This window comes from Pan paniscus, chromosome 20 (assembly GCF_029289425.2).
Source record: "Pan paniscus chromosome 20, NHGRI_mPanPan1-v2.0_pri, whole genome shotgun sequence".
Lineage (NCBI taxonomy): Eukaryota > Metazoa > Chordata > Mammalia > Primates > Hominidae > Pan > Pan paniscus.
Genome location: NC_073269.2, coordinates 8,115,700 through 8,131,017, shown reverse-complemented (window position 1 = coordinate 8,131,017; position 15,318 = coordinate 8,115,700). Strand labels below are relative to the sequence as shown.

The 15,318-nt window shown below is 54.2% G+C and overlaps 1 protein-coding gene across 2 annotated transcripts in view; it reads right to left on the bottom strand.

Annotated features, from left to right (window-relative positions):
• TJP3 (tight junction protein 3) overlaps positions 1–14,092 on the bottom strand; it is a 29,595-nt gene extending 15,503 nt beyond the window's left edge. The window contains exons 1-7 of one of the 2 annotated variants that reach the window (XM_003819245.4): positions 12,338–14,092; positions 5,718–5,774; positions 5,485–5,594; positions 4,067–4,169; positions 3,491–3,842; positions 2,168–2,271; positions 284–443 (exon numbers count right to left, since the gene is read on the bottom strand). In XM_003819245.4, coding sequence (XP_003819293.2) covers positions 284–443; positions 2,168–2,271; positions 3,491–3,842; positions 4,067–4,169; positions 5,485–5,594; positions 5,718–5,774; positions 12,338–12,355 — 904 coding nt within the window. In that variant the 5' untranslated portion in view covers positions 12,356–14,092. Of the gene's footprint in view, positions 1–283; positions 444–2,167; positions 2,272–3,490; positions 3,843–4,066; positions 4,170–5,484; positions 5,595–5,717; positions 7,752–12,337 lie in introns of those variants that run through there. The other variant, XM_034946852.3, reaches the window with a different exon arrangement.
• Between the last annotated feature and the right edge of the window lie 1,226 nt (positions 14,093–15,318).

Genomic DNA, 15,318 nt, shown 5'->3' with positions numbered 1-15,318 from the left:
AAGTCAGAAGCTCAGTTAGAAGATTCAGCTCTGGAGCTGGGCATGGTGGCTCACGCCTATAATCCCAGCTACTCAGCAGGCCAAGGCACAAGAGTCGCTCGAACCCAGTGAGCCGAGATCGCCCCCCTGTACTCTTGACTTGCTGTGTGGCCTTCGGCAAGTTCCTGTCACTCTCTGAGCCTCTAGGGACCAGGCTCATTGATTCCTTGGCCCTGCCTGGGGCTTCCCACCTTCCCTGCCATCCATTCAACCCCCTCCCAGGTCCTACCCTCTAGGTCCTCACCCTCCAATGGCGAGCTGTCGCTGTCACTGACAGCAGGCGGAATGTTCACCAGGAACTGCCCACGATCTCTCAGCACCAGCAGGCTTAGCTTCCCTTCTGACTTCTCAATCAGTCGCCGGGTGTCGTTCAGTGACAGGTTCTGGCTAGACACCCCGTTGATCTGAAAGGGACCAGGAATGAAAGAGCGGAAGTGAGTTAATGAGAGATGGGAGACAGTAGAAACAGCCTGGTGTGGGGGAACTTGAAACAGACAATTCCCCCAGGGGTTGCTAAAAACAGACACTCCCTAAGGAAAGTATTAGGATTGGATTCCTGCTGTGAGTGGAGACCACACCAAGAACTGAGCACCGAATTCTAGAAACAGAAAATGTTCTAAGAGGGGTGGGAGACACTGGGGAAAATGAGAAACAGGTTGACTCTCCTTTCTTACCAAAAGTGGAAATGTCTCAGGGGATACTAGGAACAGATGTGAGGGTGACATTATAAACAACTCTAACTGGAGAAGAGGGAGTATCAGATACTTAAAAGATACTAGAAACACACAATCTTCTGGGAGATAACTAGAAACAGATATCTAGGGTGGGGCGCGGTGGCTCACGCCTGTAATGCCAGCACTTTGGGAGGCAGAGGCAGACAGATCACTTGAGGTCAGGAGTTCAAGACCAGCCTGTCCAACATGGTGAAACCCTGTCTCTACTAAAAATACAAAAATTAGCAGGGCGTGGTGGTGGGCGCCTGTGGTCCCAGCTACTCAGGAGACTGAGACAGGAGAATCACTTGAACCCGGGAGGTGGAGGTTGCAGTGAGCCAAGATCCCGCCACTGCACTCCAGCCTGGGTGACAGAGCGACACTCCATATCAAAAAGAAAGAAAAGAAAAAAGAGAAGAGAAGAGAAAAGAAAAGAAAAGAGAAAAGAAAACCGTCATCTAGAGGTAGATTAGAAACACACAATTCCTAGAAAGAACTTAATGTCGGCCGGGTGTGGTGGCTCATGCCTGTAATCCCAGCACTTTGGGAGGCTGAGGCGGATGGATCACCTGAGGTCGGGAGTTCGAGACCAGCCTGACCAAGATGGAGAAACCCTGTCTCTACTAAAAATACAAAAAATTAGCAAGGTGTGGTGGCGCACGCCTGTAATCCCAGCACTTGGGAGGCCGAGGTGGGGGGGATCACCTGAGGTCAGGAGTTCGAGACCAGCCTGGCCAACATGGAGAAACCCGTCTTTACTAAAAATACAAATGTTAGCTGGGCATGGTGGCGGGCACCTGTAATCCCAGCTACTCGGGAGGCTAAGGCAGGAGAATCACCTGAACCTGGGAGGCGGAGGTTGCAGTGAGCCGAGATTGCGCCACTGCGCTCCAGCCTGGGCGACAGAGCGAGACTCTGTCTCAAAAAAAAAAAAAAAAAGAAACAGATAACTTTTTGAAGACACTGGAAATAATCAGCTGAAAGCAATTTGGAAATCAAACACTAGGAGTCACTAGAAACAGACTTTCAGGGGAAGAATCTAGAAAGATACCATCCTTTAGGGCAGGGCAGCTCCCCTAAACCTGGTGCCTGGGTCATTAGCATCCAGTCACCTAGGGTAGGTCCAGGAGTCAGCTGCCCACATGATTCTCTGATGCACATCAAAGCTAGAGGGTATTAGAAACAGACAACCCCATGGGGATACTAGAAACCGACATTTGGCCGTGGATTAGCAGTAGCTGGGGAAAAAGGGGGTTTTATGCCTGGCCATCTGCAACCTTTGAGATACAAGCAACAACACTGAAGGTAAATGGTTTGGGGCCCAGTTCTGCTGTCCTTGCTGTATGACTCCGTGGGACTCCCCGCCCCAACCCTGCCTTGTCTCCCTGCTCTCAGGACAAGAAGCCCCGCCTCACCTGTAGAATGAGATCTCCTTCCTGCAGCCCACGGTGCCGGGCAGCCAGGCCTGAATCTGTAATGTGCTTGATGAAGATCTGACTGCCCAGCTTGACGCCAAACTCTGTAAGGGGGGAGGAGGGAAACTGAGGCAGGACTCTGGAGACGGGTGCCTGGGAGCATTCTCCTGCTGTAAGGAGTCCAGGTGCGGGCCCTCCCATCCTAACACCTTGATGGCATCATAAGGAGAACAGTGATGTCACCTGTAGGACCTGAGATCTGATTGTGTCAATGACATCTCCACGGGTCGGGGACACCAGGTCACCGTGCTACTCGTGATGTTGCCAAGCACAGGCTAAGGGCATTCTATTGCTCATATCATCATTGTTTCAATTTTTATTTTTTATTTTTAAATTTTTTTCGAGAAGGAGTCTCGCTCCTATCGCCGGGGCTGGAGTGCAGTGGCAAAATCTCAGCTCACTGCAACCTCCACCTCCCGGGTTTAAGCAATTCTCGTGCCTCAGCCTCCCAGGTAGCTGGGATTACAGGTGCACACCACCACGCCTGGCTAATTTTTGTATTTCTAGTAGAGATGGGGTTTCATCATAGTGGTCAGGCTGGTCTAGAACTACTGGCCTCAAGTGATCTGCCTGCCTTGGCCTCCCAAAGTGCTGGGATTACAGGCATCAGCCACCACACTCAGCCAGGCCTCCTCTTATAAGGACCCTGTGGTGACACTGGGCCCCCCAGATCATCCAGGATCACCTCTGAGCTCAGGGTCCTTCACTCCATCCCATCTGCTGAGTCCCTCTTGCTAAGTGAGGTGGCCTAAACAGAGGTCCCAGGGATCAGGGCGGGGACATGTTGATAAAATGGTTCTGGGCCCCAAGTGGCTGACAGGTGATATGGCTCAACCTAGCCCAGAATTAGGGACCACCAGGTTCAGAGAGAAAGAGCTAGAGAGAATATATGAAATACAGACAGGCAGAAAGGGACAGAAAAGCAGAAAGTGGGGATTTGTGGTGGGGGGAGCGAGGAGCAAGAAGATGCCAGGTGTAGTTGTAGCTTCCAGGCTGGGCACGGTGGCTCACACCCACAATCCCTGCAAGCACTATGGGAGGCCGAGGTGGGTGAATCACCTGAGGTCAAGAATTCGAAACCACCCTTGCCAACATGGTGAAGCCCCATCTCTACCAAAAGTACAAAAATTAGCCAGGCATGGTGGCGGGCGCCTGGAGTCCCAGCCACCAGGGAGGCAGGAGAATCACTTGAAACCGTCGCCCACCCGACCACGGTGCCCTGTGTCCAGTACTGATCATGTCCGACCTCCCCCCTCTTCTGACCTTCGCTGTCTCTCCTCTTCACCAGCACTGACTTCACAGGCTTCATCTGCACGTCCTGCCGTGGCAGCCGCTTAAAGCCAGACACCAGGGCCAGCCCGTTGGCCTCAGAGCCACCACCCGGGCTCCTACGCCCATGGCTGCCGGCCCGGCCCCGGCGACCAGGCCTCGGCCGGCGGGAGCGCTCATCCCAGGAGCGGCCGGAGCCACTGGATGAGTCGCCGTCATAGCCCCGGCCCTGGTCCACCTCCTCCACCCGCTGGGGCCCATCGTCTTCATCCGAGTCCTGGCGCCCTGGGCTGGAGGGGCTGGCTTTGGTGGCGGGCAGGTGGATCCTCCGGGGACGTTTCACTGTCTGTTAGAGGAGGGGACAGGAAGGGTCAGCTACAGGCAAGGGCTGGGGGAGGCTCTGCTCAGCCCCCGGGTGGCCCTGGGGGACACCAGTCTCTCTCTGGGCCTCAATGTCCAAACTGTAAGATGAGAAGATGACTCCTTGCTCTCAGAAGCTTACAACCCCCGCAGCGGCACGACCCAGGCTGGGGTCAGAGATGCCGGCCGTGCCAGGGGCTGCCTACTCACGATGTTGGCCATCTTGGTGCAGGTCTTGAGTATCTGAATGGCAAACGCGGAGGTGGCATTCTCCATGGAAACCCCGTTCACCATGACGATGTGGTCGCCTGTCCTGAGAGAGGAGGGCGGGTCTTACGGAGGAGGCTTTGCAGGGGAGACCCTTGTAACAAGCCCTCCCTGGGGAGGGGGTGCCCCTGGAACCTCCAGGTCTACAAGGCCTGGTTCTAATTCATTGGCGTCCCTAGGTTCACAAAGACATTTATTCTTCTGGGCCTCCGTTTTCTCACCTGTAAAATGGAGCCAATTGTAGAACCTACTATAATCATAGAGTGGAAGCTACATTTTTTTTTTTTTTTTTTGAGAGAGAGTCTCACTCTGTTGCCCAGGCTGGATTGCAGTAGCATGATCTCAACTCACTGCAACTTCCACCTCCTCGTTTCAAACGATCCTTCTGCCTCAGCCTCCCTAGTAGCTGGGACTACAGGTGCCCGCCACCACACCCATCTAATTTTTGTATTTTTTAGTAGAGATGGGGTTTCACCATGTTGGCCAGGCTGGTTTTGAACTCCTGACCTCAGGTAATCCACCCACCTCGGCCTCCCAAAGTGCTGGGATTGCAGGTGTGAGCCACTGCACCCGGCCTTGAAGCTACAGCTACACCTGGCATCTTCTCACTCCTCGCTCCCCACACCACAAATCCCCACTTTCTGCTTTTCTTTCCCTCTCTTCCTGTCTGTATTTCATATTTTCTTTCTAGCTCTTTCTCTCTGAACCTGGTGGTCCCTAATTCTGGGCTGGGCTGAGCCATATCACCTGTCAGCCACTTGGGGCCCAGAACCATTTTAACAACATAATTCCAAGAAGCATCAAACCCTCAAACACTCGATGGTTTCCAGGACTTTATGTTCCAAAAGGGCTCTGGGGCCACTCTGACCCCAAGAATTCCTGTGAAGGACCAGGAAGTACCTTAGGGAAGTGAGGCCCAAGTCTCTGACACTGTCCTACTGCCAAGTCCGAGCCCTGTGTTGACAGAGCTGGAAAGTGCCAGGCTCACAAAGGTTTCTCCTCACCTCACTTTCTTTCTTTTTGAGACAGATTCTCACTCTGTCACCCCGGCTGGAGTGCAGTGGCGCGATCTCGGCTCACCACAAACTCCGCCTCCCGGGTTCAAGCAAGTCTCCTGCCTCAGCCTCCCGAGTAGCTGGGATTACAGGAACACGCTACCACATCCCGCTAATTTTTGTAATTTTAGTAGAGACGGGGTTTCACCATGTTGGCCAGGCTGGTCTCAAACTCCTGAACTCAGGTGATCCGCCCACTTCAGCCTCGCAAAGTGCTGGGATGACGGGCGTGAGTCACCGTGCCTAGCCTGGTTTCTCCTCTCCACGTGCCCTCCCCCGCCAGAACCCAGCTGCCTGGATACTCACTGTAGCCTGCCCTCCGCCGGCCCTCCGGGTACCACGTCAGACACAACCATGGATCCACCGGGCCGGTCTCGGCCTCCAGAGATCGCAATGCCAAAGCCCCGGCGGGGGTCCTGAGAGAGGATGAGGGGAAGGAAGAGCTGCTGTTTCCCCCAGGGTAAAGGGTCTCCCCTCTATTGAGCTGGGCCTAAGCCGCCATACTCTCCGGCACCCAGACAGGGAGAGGGAGGCCTCACCTTGGACAGCGTGGCCGTGTGCTGTTCCCAGATGGTCAGCTCCTCCATGTCAGCCACCTGGTCGAGGGGAACGGGGAAGATGGGCATGAGGCCACACAGGTTCATCTGAGCACTTGGGGGTCCCCAGCCCAGGGTGGGGAGTCCAGCTCTGACAGGCCTGTGTTTGGAGCCTGTGACAAGTTACTACCTCTCTCAGGGCCTCAGGTTTTTTTGTTTGTTTTTTTGTTTTGTTTCATTTTTTGAGACAGAGTCTGGCTCTGTCGCCCAGGCTGGAGTGCAGTGGCACGATCTCAGCTCACTGCAACCTCCACCTCCTGGGTTCAAGCGATTCTCCTGCCTCAGCCTCCCAAGTAGCTGGGATTACAGGGGTGCACCACCACACCTGGCTAATTTTTATATTTTTAATAGAGATGGGGTTTCACCACATTGGCCAGACTGGCCTTTAACTTCTGGCCTCAAGTGATCCACCCACCTCGGCCTCCCAAAGTGCTGGGATTACAGGGGTGAATCACTGTGCCCAGCCTTGTTTTGTTTTTTTTGAGGCGGAGTCTCATTATGTTGCCCAGGCTGGAGTGCAGTGGCACAATCTCTGCTCACTGCAGTCTCTGCCTCCCAAGTTCAAGTGATTCTCCTGCCTCAGCCTCCTGAGTAGCTGGCCGCCTACTGGCCTCCTGAGTAGCTGGGCTCCTGAGTAGCTGGGCACCTACAGGTGCCCGCCACCACGCCGGGCTAATTTTTCTATTTTTAGTAGAGACGGGATTTCACCATGTTGGCCAGGCTGGTCTCAAACTCCTGACCTCAACTGATCCACCCACAGAGGGCAGAGATTTTTGTCTTTGTCCAAAACTGAGCCCTCAGTTCCCTGCCTAGAACAGCGCCTGAGTTGCAGCAGGGATTCAAGAAGGATTTGCTGAATGAATTAATGAGTGAATGAATGAAACACTTCCTTTGTGCCAGGTGCTTTACATGTACTATCTCTTTTTTTTTTTTTTTTTTTTTTTTTTTTTGAGACAGAGTTTCGCTCTTGTTGCCCAGGCTGGAGTGCAATGGCGTGATCTTGGCTCACTGCAACCTCCGCCTTCCAGGTTCAAGTGATTCTCCTGCCTCAGCATCCCAAGTATCTGGGACTACAGGCATGTGCCACCATGCCCAGCTAATTTTTTTGAATTTTTAGTAGAGACGGGGTTTCACTATGTTGGCCAGGCTGGTCTCGAACTCCTGATCTTGTGATCCACCCACCTCGGCCTTCCAAAGTGCTGGGATTACAGGCATGAGCCACCGCGCCCAGCCTTACATGTACTATCTCATTTAATACATCATCAAAGGTGTATTCAATTATCCCCATGTTACAGATGAGGAAACTGAGGCACAGAGCCATGAAGTCCCCCCTCCCACACTTTTTTTTTTTAGACAGGGTCTCTGTCACTCAGGCTGGAGTGCAGTGGTGTGATCACGGTTCAATGCAGCCTCGAACTCCCAGGCTCAAGTGATCCTCCCACCTCTGCCTCCCAAGTAACTGGGACCACAGGCACACATCACGATGCCCGGCTAATTTTTGTTATTGTTTGTAGAGATGGAGTCTCTCTGTGTTGCCAAGGCTGGTCTCAAATTCCTAGGCTCAAGTGATTCTCCAGCCTTGGCCTCCCAAAGTGCTGGGATTACAAGTGTGAGCCATTATGGCTCACTGAAGCCTCGAACTCCTGGCTTCAAGCAATCCTCCTGCCCCAGCCTCCTGAGTAACTGGGACTATAGGTGCATACCATCATGCCCAGCTAATTTTTTAACTTCTATTTTTATAGAGACAGGAGGGTCTTGCTGTGTTGCCCAGACTCTTCTTGAACTCCTGGGCTCAAATGATCCTCCCACCTGGGCTTTCCCACTTAGAAAAAAAAAAAAAAACTCTGTTGCTGAGGCTGGAGTGCAATGGTGCCATCTTGGCTCACTGCAACCTCTGCCTCCTAGGTTCAAGCGATTCTCCTGCCTCAGCCTCCCAAGTAGCTGGGATCACAGGTGTCTACCACCATGCCCAGCTAATTTTTGTATTTTTAATAGAGACGGGGGTCTCACCATGTTGGCCAGGCTGATCTTGAACTCCTGACTTCAACTGATCCGCCCGCCTTGGCCTCCCAAAGTGCTGGGATTACAGGCGTGAGCCTCCACACCAGGCAGATTCTGTTATTTTCATGTCCATGGCATGAATGAGAACACCAGACTCAGGTGCAAGGTCACCTGGCCACGCCTCCACCCTCCCTTCCCTCCTGCCAGCACGCACCATGCCCTGCTCCCCAGGCAGGGGACAGGTGGAGGGAGTGGGGAGGGAGTTTGTAGAAGTGACTCCTCCTCCTCCCCGGGGCGGGTTTTCTAGGCTTGGCACAGCGGGTGTGTGATTCCCTCTGCCCAGGCACCCCCCATTGGTGTGCTCTCCAGTGCCTTTTCTTATAAGCTCCAGCGTCTCTAGCGAGGCCAGCAGTCCTGATCTCCAGGAGTGGGAAGGTGGGTGGAGGGGAGAGAAACAGAGCAGAGGGCAGGGCTCTGCAGTTCTGAAGGAGCCAGGGCAGCGCTCAGGACTGGACTCAAATCCCAAGTCTGCCCACCCGTGCTAGCTATGGCGGGGCCTCTCCCAGCCTCAGTCTCCCCATCTGTGAAATGGCACTGCTGCCCTGTCTTGCAGGGATGTGATTTGGGAAAAGGGTACAGATTCAATGCCTGAAAAGCAAAAAGCAGAAGGAGCCTTGGGGAGGTGGTGGCCAAATAATGACTTTCTCCTTGTGTAGTTTTTTTTGTTTTTTTTGAGATGGAGTTTTTTGCTCTTGTTGCCCAGGCTGGAGTGCAATGGCGTAGTCTCGGCTCACTGCAACCTCCACCTCCTGGGTTCAAGTTATTCTCCTGACTCAGCCTCCCGAGTAGCTGGGATTATAGGCACCCACAACCACAGCCAGCTACTTTTTGTATTTTTAGTAGAGACGGGGTTTCACCATGTTGGTCAGGCTGTCTTGAACTCCTGACCTCAGGTGATCCTCCTCCCTCGGCCTCCCAAAGCTCCCCTCGTCCGTGCTGGCTGCAAGCAGGCGCTTGATGTGGACCCATTCATTTCATCCTCAGAGTGACCTTAGGAAGTGGCACAGTTACTATTCCTACTTTAGAGGTGAGATTAAAAGGGGCCTAGAGAGGTTTAGTAACTTGCCTGAGGTCACACAGCACAGTGGTGAACTTTGGCAGCCTGCCCTGTTCTCTGGCTCTTTTTTGGTTGGTTGGTTGGTTGGTTGGTTGGTTGTTTGGTTTTTGAGATGGGGTTTTACTCTGTTGCCCAGGCTGGAGTGCAGTGGCTCAATCACAGCTCACTGCAGCCTTGAACTCCCAGGCTCAAGGGATCCTCCTGCTTCAGCCTCCCAAGTAGCTGGGACCACAGGCATGCACCACCACACACAGCATATTTTTTTGTTTTTTTGTAGAGATGGGGTTTTGCTATGTTGACCAAGCTGGTCTCAAATTCCTGGGCCCAAGCGATCCTCCCACCTCAGCCTCCTAAAATGTTGGAATTACAGGCGTGAGCCACCGCACCCAGCCTCACTCTTGCTCTGAACCACCAGGCTACAGTGGCTTTCTGATTATTTACTCTTTTTCTTCTGAGCTTATTTTTCAAAACTGCATCTTTTTTTTTTTTTTAACCTGCTTTGATGTTATACTTTGTGTCATTAAATGGCCCCAGGGCCGGGCACGGTGGATTCTGCCTATAATCCCAGCACTTTGGGAGACCGAGGCCAGAGGATTGCTTGAGCCCAGGAGTTCAAGACCAACCTGAGCAACATAGTGAGACCCTCATCCCTACAAAAAAATACAAAAATTAGCCGGGCATGGTGGCATGCACCTGTGGTCCCAGCTCCTCAGGAGGCTGAGGCAGAAGGATCACCTGAGCCCAGGAGGTCGAGGCTGCAGTGAATTGTGATCGTGCCTCTGCACTCCAGCCTGGGCGACAGAGCAAGACCCTGTCTCAAAAAAAATTTTTAAATGGCCCCAAGGAATTTGTATTTCCTGACTTTAAGAGACAGCCCTGCCCAGGCACAGTGGCTCATGCCTGTAATCCCAGCACTTTGGGAGGCTGAGGCGGGCAGACCACAAGGTCAGGAGATCGAGACTATCCTGGCTAACTAACATGGTGAAACCCCGTCTCTACTAAAAATACAAAAAATTAGCAGGGCGTGGTGGCCGGCGCCTGTAGTCCCAGCTACTCAGGAGGCTGAGGCAGGAGAATGGCGTGAATCTGGGAGGCGGAGCTTGCAGTGAGCCAAGATTGTGCCACTGCACTCCAGCCTGGGCGACAGAGGGAGACTCCATCTCAAAAAAAAAAAAAGAGACAGCCCCAGGGAACCAGGGCCCCCGAACCCAGAGTGGGAGAGGGGCGAGGGAGTCCAGGTGGTCCAGGCTTGTCCCAGCTTGTGCGGGTTCATCTCCATGGAAACCAGAAGCTTTGTCTAAACCCTCCAGAGCTCCGCAGTGCCTGAGGGATTAAGCCTAACCTCACAGCCCACCTCATCTCAGTTCACCTCCAAACCTTTACCCCATCTGTCCCCTGAATCTGGGACATGTTTCACAGGATTCCTGCCTGGCTGGCCCCTGCCACTGAGGTCTAGGCTCAAATGCCACCTCCTCAGGAAGTCCTCCCTGACCACCTAGCTAACCAGTCTTCTCTGATCCCCTATCACTCCTGCCTATTTTATTATTTTTTATATATATATATATATATTTTTTTTCTTTTGAGACAGAGTGTCACTCTGTCACCCAGGCTGGAGTGTAGTGACACAATCTCAGCTCACTGCAACCTCCGCCTCCCAGGTTCCAGCAATTCTCGTGCCTCAGCCTCCCAAGTAGCTAGAATTACAGGCGTCCACCACCACGCCCGGCTAATTTTGTATTTTTAGTAGAGGTGGGGGTTCACCATGTTGGCCAGGCTGGGCTCAAACTGCTGACCTCAGGTGATCCACCTCCCTCAGCCTCCCAAAGTGCTGGGATTACAGGAGTGAGCCACCACGCCCAGCCTGTTTTATTATTTTTTATTCAAGGCATCTAAAAATCGTCTTTATTCTCTTTAACCATCGGTTAGTATGTTTCTGGTCTTTCCTCTTAGGCTGTGAAAGGAGACATGTCTGTCTCTCTGGCTACTTAAGGCCCAGGTGATTGGCCATCAGCCTCCTTTCCAGGCCTTGAGTGCTGGTGCTGGACTCCCTGGCAAACTCCTATTCATCCTTCACAGCCCCAGTCTCTTCCTCCGTACGCGTATCATACATCCTTCCCTCTGGCCCAAATGTGATGATTGGGGTGTGGGATGTCAGAGTGGATTTGTCCACCCTACACCTTCCCCCTCAGTCTGAGCGCTCCCGATGGGCAGGGATGGGCCCCTGGGACCCCATAGGACCAGGCCCCCTTAGGGAAGAGTTTGAGGAATGAGTGAATGGTTGAGTAAAACACACTGTGGCCAGGTGCTCAACAGGTGTGTCCTGAGTTCCCAGCCCTGCCCCTGTCCAGGTGAGCTCTGAGAGGGTGGGGCTTGGGTCTTTGTCCCCGCCCCCCGCCCAGGGCTGGACACAAACACCGAAGAAGAGGCCCGCCCAGAGGGGACGGGGCCGGTACCAAGTCACACCGCCCCCGGGTACGGGGCTCCCAGGCCGCCGTCCCCTCTGCCCCCCCCACCCCACCTCCAGGAACAATGGCAGAGAGGGCGGTTTCAGCGAACAAATACACCGATTGGGGACGGGATTCTGAGAGCTGTGCCTGGAGGCAAGGAAGAAGTCAGCGGGAACCAGAAGTGCCGGGTCCTGAAGCTTGGGGCGGAGTGGCCTGGGTCTGGCCGCATACCGCTGCAGTCCCAGTCTACCCTGGCTGGTGGGTGTGAAGAAACCAGCCCAGGCTCCATGCCTGGAGGGTGAAATCCCTCCGGAGACAAGGATCGCCCCCCGCCCCGCCCCCGCCACGGCGCACCCCAGCCGGCTTGCTCACCCCACCCCTGCCTCTGCCTGGTAATGCCTGTTAACAGCTTTGTACACAGTAGGCACCCAATAAATGCTGGTGCTCCCTCCTGCAGCCTTGTAGGAGGTGAATGTTCACCAAAGCCACCCCAGCCCCCAAATGAAGTCACTGCCCACCGTGCCACCGTGGGCGCCCAAGCTCAGCCGGCTGCACGCCCCCAGCAAAGGGGGATGAACATCTTTTCTGCCCACCTACGATGCGCCAAGCTCTTAAAACACATTTTTATCTCTGTTTAAAATGCCGATCACCCATTTTTCGGATGAGGGAAGGAGAGGGTTCACTCACTGGCCCCACGTTACACACAGCATAGTGGACAGAAAATTCGGGATTTGAACCCAGCCCTGCGGTATTAAAGGAGGCCGGTCCTGGGGCAGAGGAGGTTCCAGAAGAGATGGTCTTTGGAGGCAGGGAGGGGGGCGCGGACGCATCTCGAAGTGCAACCTCCAGCTAGCCACTTCATCCCTCTGGGACTCAGTTTCCCTGCCTGTTATGTAGGTAGGTGTTCTGGGGTCCTGGGTCCGACTCCCAAACCCTGCTTCCCCCCACCCCACCTCAGCCCGAGCCCTTCCCCCTGCCGCCCTTGGAGGGTTACTCGCCTGGAATCTCACCGCCATGGTCCACCTGGGGGCTCTTCAGCCCCCCTACCCGAGGGGGGGCCTGGAAACAGTCAATCGGCCCCCACCCCGGGCTGGGGGAGGAGGCTGAGGAGAGTCACAGCGGGCTGAGGGCCTGGCTCTCGTCCTCCTCCCTCCAGCTCCGCAGCTCCCGGCTGCACCTGCCCCTCTTCCTCCTCCAGGTCTCGGGTCAGCCCCGCCCCTGCCCAGACACGCCCCCTGGACGCGGCGGAGGTTTCTCTCCCCCCCTCCCATCACAGGAGCCAGGTCCTGAGGCGGAAACTCCAGGCCGGGTTATCCACGCAGCCGAGAGGGGGCCGGCGGCCGCGGCCAGAGCCCGGCCCGACAAGGCTGCCAGCAAGACCCGGCAGGAATCACCCCCGCGCTTGGAACGGAGCCTACTATTTGGAAGGTGTTTCCGTCCGCGAAATGGGCACATTTTGAGGTGCATCTGGGAGACCTCTTGGATTAGAAGCTTGTCGAAGGCCAGAGACCTCCTTAGCATAGCGCTGGTCCCTGGGTCACCTTATCTCTGGAAGGTTTGCCCCATTCCACAGAGGGGAACCAGAGGCCCCAGAGGCCAGGGGCGTGGACTCTGAAGATACAACAGCGGCTGCGTGCCTTTTTCCTGCGGTCTTGGCCTGCGGGCTCTGTCTTCACACCCAGCACCCAGAAAAGAAAGGGGCACCGCGCGGGGCCGGGCGCGGTGGCTCATGCCTGTAATCCCCAAATTTTGGGAGGCCGAGGCGAGCGGATCACGAGGTCACCAGTTCGAGACCAGCCTGACCAACATGGTGAAACCTCTGTCTCTACTAAAAGTACAAAAATTAGCCGGGCGTGGTGGCGCATGCTTCCGCTACTCGGGAGGCTGAGGAAGGAGAATCGGTTGAACCCGGGAGGCGGAGGTTGCGGTGAACTGAGATCACGCCACTGCACTCCAGTCTGGGCGACAGAGTAGAGTGAGACCCTGTCTCAAAAAAAAAAAAAAAAAAAAAAAGAAAAGAAAAGGAAGGAAGGAAAGAAGGGAAAGAAGGAAGGAACGAAGGAAAAGAAAGGGGCAGGGTGCAAGGCAGGAGGAAATTCTTCAGGCTCTGGGAGGGAGTAAAGGTCGTTTCCTTCTTCTCACCCAGCCCAGCCCAGCCTCCCGCTCAGGGGCCTGGGATTCCGGGATTCCTAAGGTTAGACCTAGGAGGGACTGGACCAGGGTAGGAAACCTTCAAGTCACCTGGGTGGGCGGGGCTGGTCGTGGCTGCACCCCCACATTCCTTACTATAAAAAAAAAACCTGCGCCCAGCTGTGCCTGGGCCCCACCCCAAGGTTAAAAGGGTAAAAGGGCAAAGCTACACATAAACACCCCTTCCCAGCCTTATCCAGTCAGGGCTGGGCAGGGACAGGAGTCCCAGGTTGTGGCTAGGGGTGAAGAGCATTGAGAAAACTCTAGCGGTAAAAGAAAGGCTGCCTGGAGGAGGGGCATCGTAGCTGGGGATTTGAAGGTTGGATAAGAGTTTGCTTAGTAAACAAGGCCAACAATATCAAAGTCTTAGAGGGCCCCCGAAGATGACATCTCACCTCCTCCACTGCAATTGTACCCAAAACACTAGTCCAGAGACCCAAGTCAGCTACAGTCAGCCCCTCAAGGGTCTCCAAGGGCCCGATAAAGCATTGCCAAAGCCTCTTGTGGGGACCCACTTGGAACTTCAGAGCTAGGAGAGTTCTAAAACCAGCTCTCACCTATTTGCTGTGTGACCTCAGACAACTTACTGCCCCTCTCTGTTCCTCAGTTTCCACATCTGTAATTGGGGAAAATAATAGCCCCTACATCACAGGGTTGTCAGGAGGATTAAAAGGGGCATACAGGCCAGGCACAATGGCTCACTCCTGTAATTCCAGAACTTTGAAGAGTCAGGTGGGAGGATCACTTGAGGCCAGGAGTTTGAGACCAGGCTGGGCAATATAGCGAGACCCAATCTCCATACAAAATAAATAAAAAGGAGCATGTAGTTCTCTTCCCTTTTGCGGCCATCACAGAAGTGGGAGCAGCCAAAATGAAGTTCAATCCCTTTGTGACTTCCGACCGAAGCAAGAATTGTAGAAGGCATTTCAACGCACCTTCCCACATCGCAGGAAGGTTATATATCTTCCCTTCTTTTTTTTTTTTTTTTTGAGACGGAGACTTGCTCTGTCGCCCAGCTGGACTGCAGGCACGATCTCGGCTCACTGCAAGCTCCGCCTCCCGGGTTCCCGCCATTCTCCTGCCTCAGCCTCCCCAGTAGCTGGGACTACAGGCACCCGCCACCACGCCTGGCTAATTTTTGTATTTTTAGTAGAGATGGGGTTTCCCCATGTTGGCCAGGCTGGTCTCGAACTCCTGGCCTCAAGTGATTAGCCCACCTCGGCCACCCAAAATGTTAGGATTATGGGCATGAGCCACTACTCCCAGCCACACACACACATATTTTATAGATGAAGGTTCAGAAAGGGCCCCAGACTCACTGAAGGTTGCACAGCATGGGTTCCTGGAGCCCCAAAGTCCTTCCAAGACCCCATGCTGAGCCAATGTAGAAACACCATTAACCAAAACTAAGGCTTACTGAACACCTACTGTATACCTACAGGCAGCTCAGCCCTTCCCTGTGTGACACCCCGCCACCAGCAGGTGGCGCAAAAAATCATTTTAGATGATTAAGGTCCAGCGATGTCCACCCCCAACCCCGCAGACGGACACTCATTCTGTCACCCAGGTTGGAGTGCCGGGCGCAGTCTCGGCTCACTGCAAGCTCCGCCTGCGGGGTTCACACCATTCTCGTGCCTCAGCCTCCTGAGTAGCTGGGACTACAGGCGCCGGCCACCACGCCCAGCTAATTTTTGTATTTTTAGTAGAGACGGCGTTTCACCATGTTGGCCAGGCTGGTCTCGAACTCATGACCTCAGGTGATCCACCCACCTCGGCCTCTGAAAGTGTT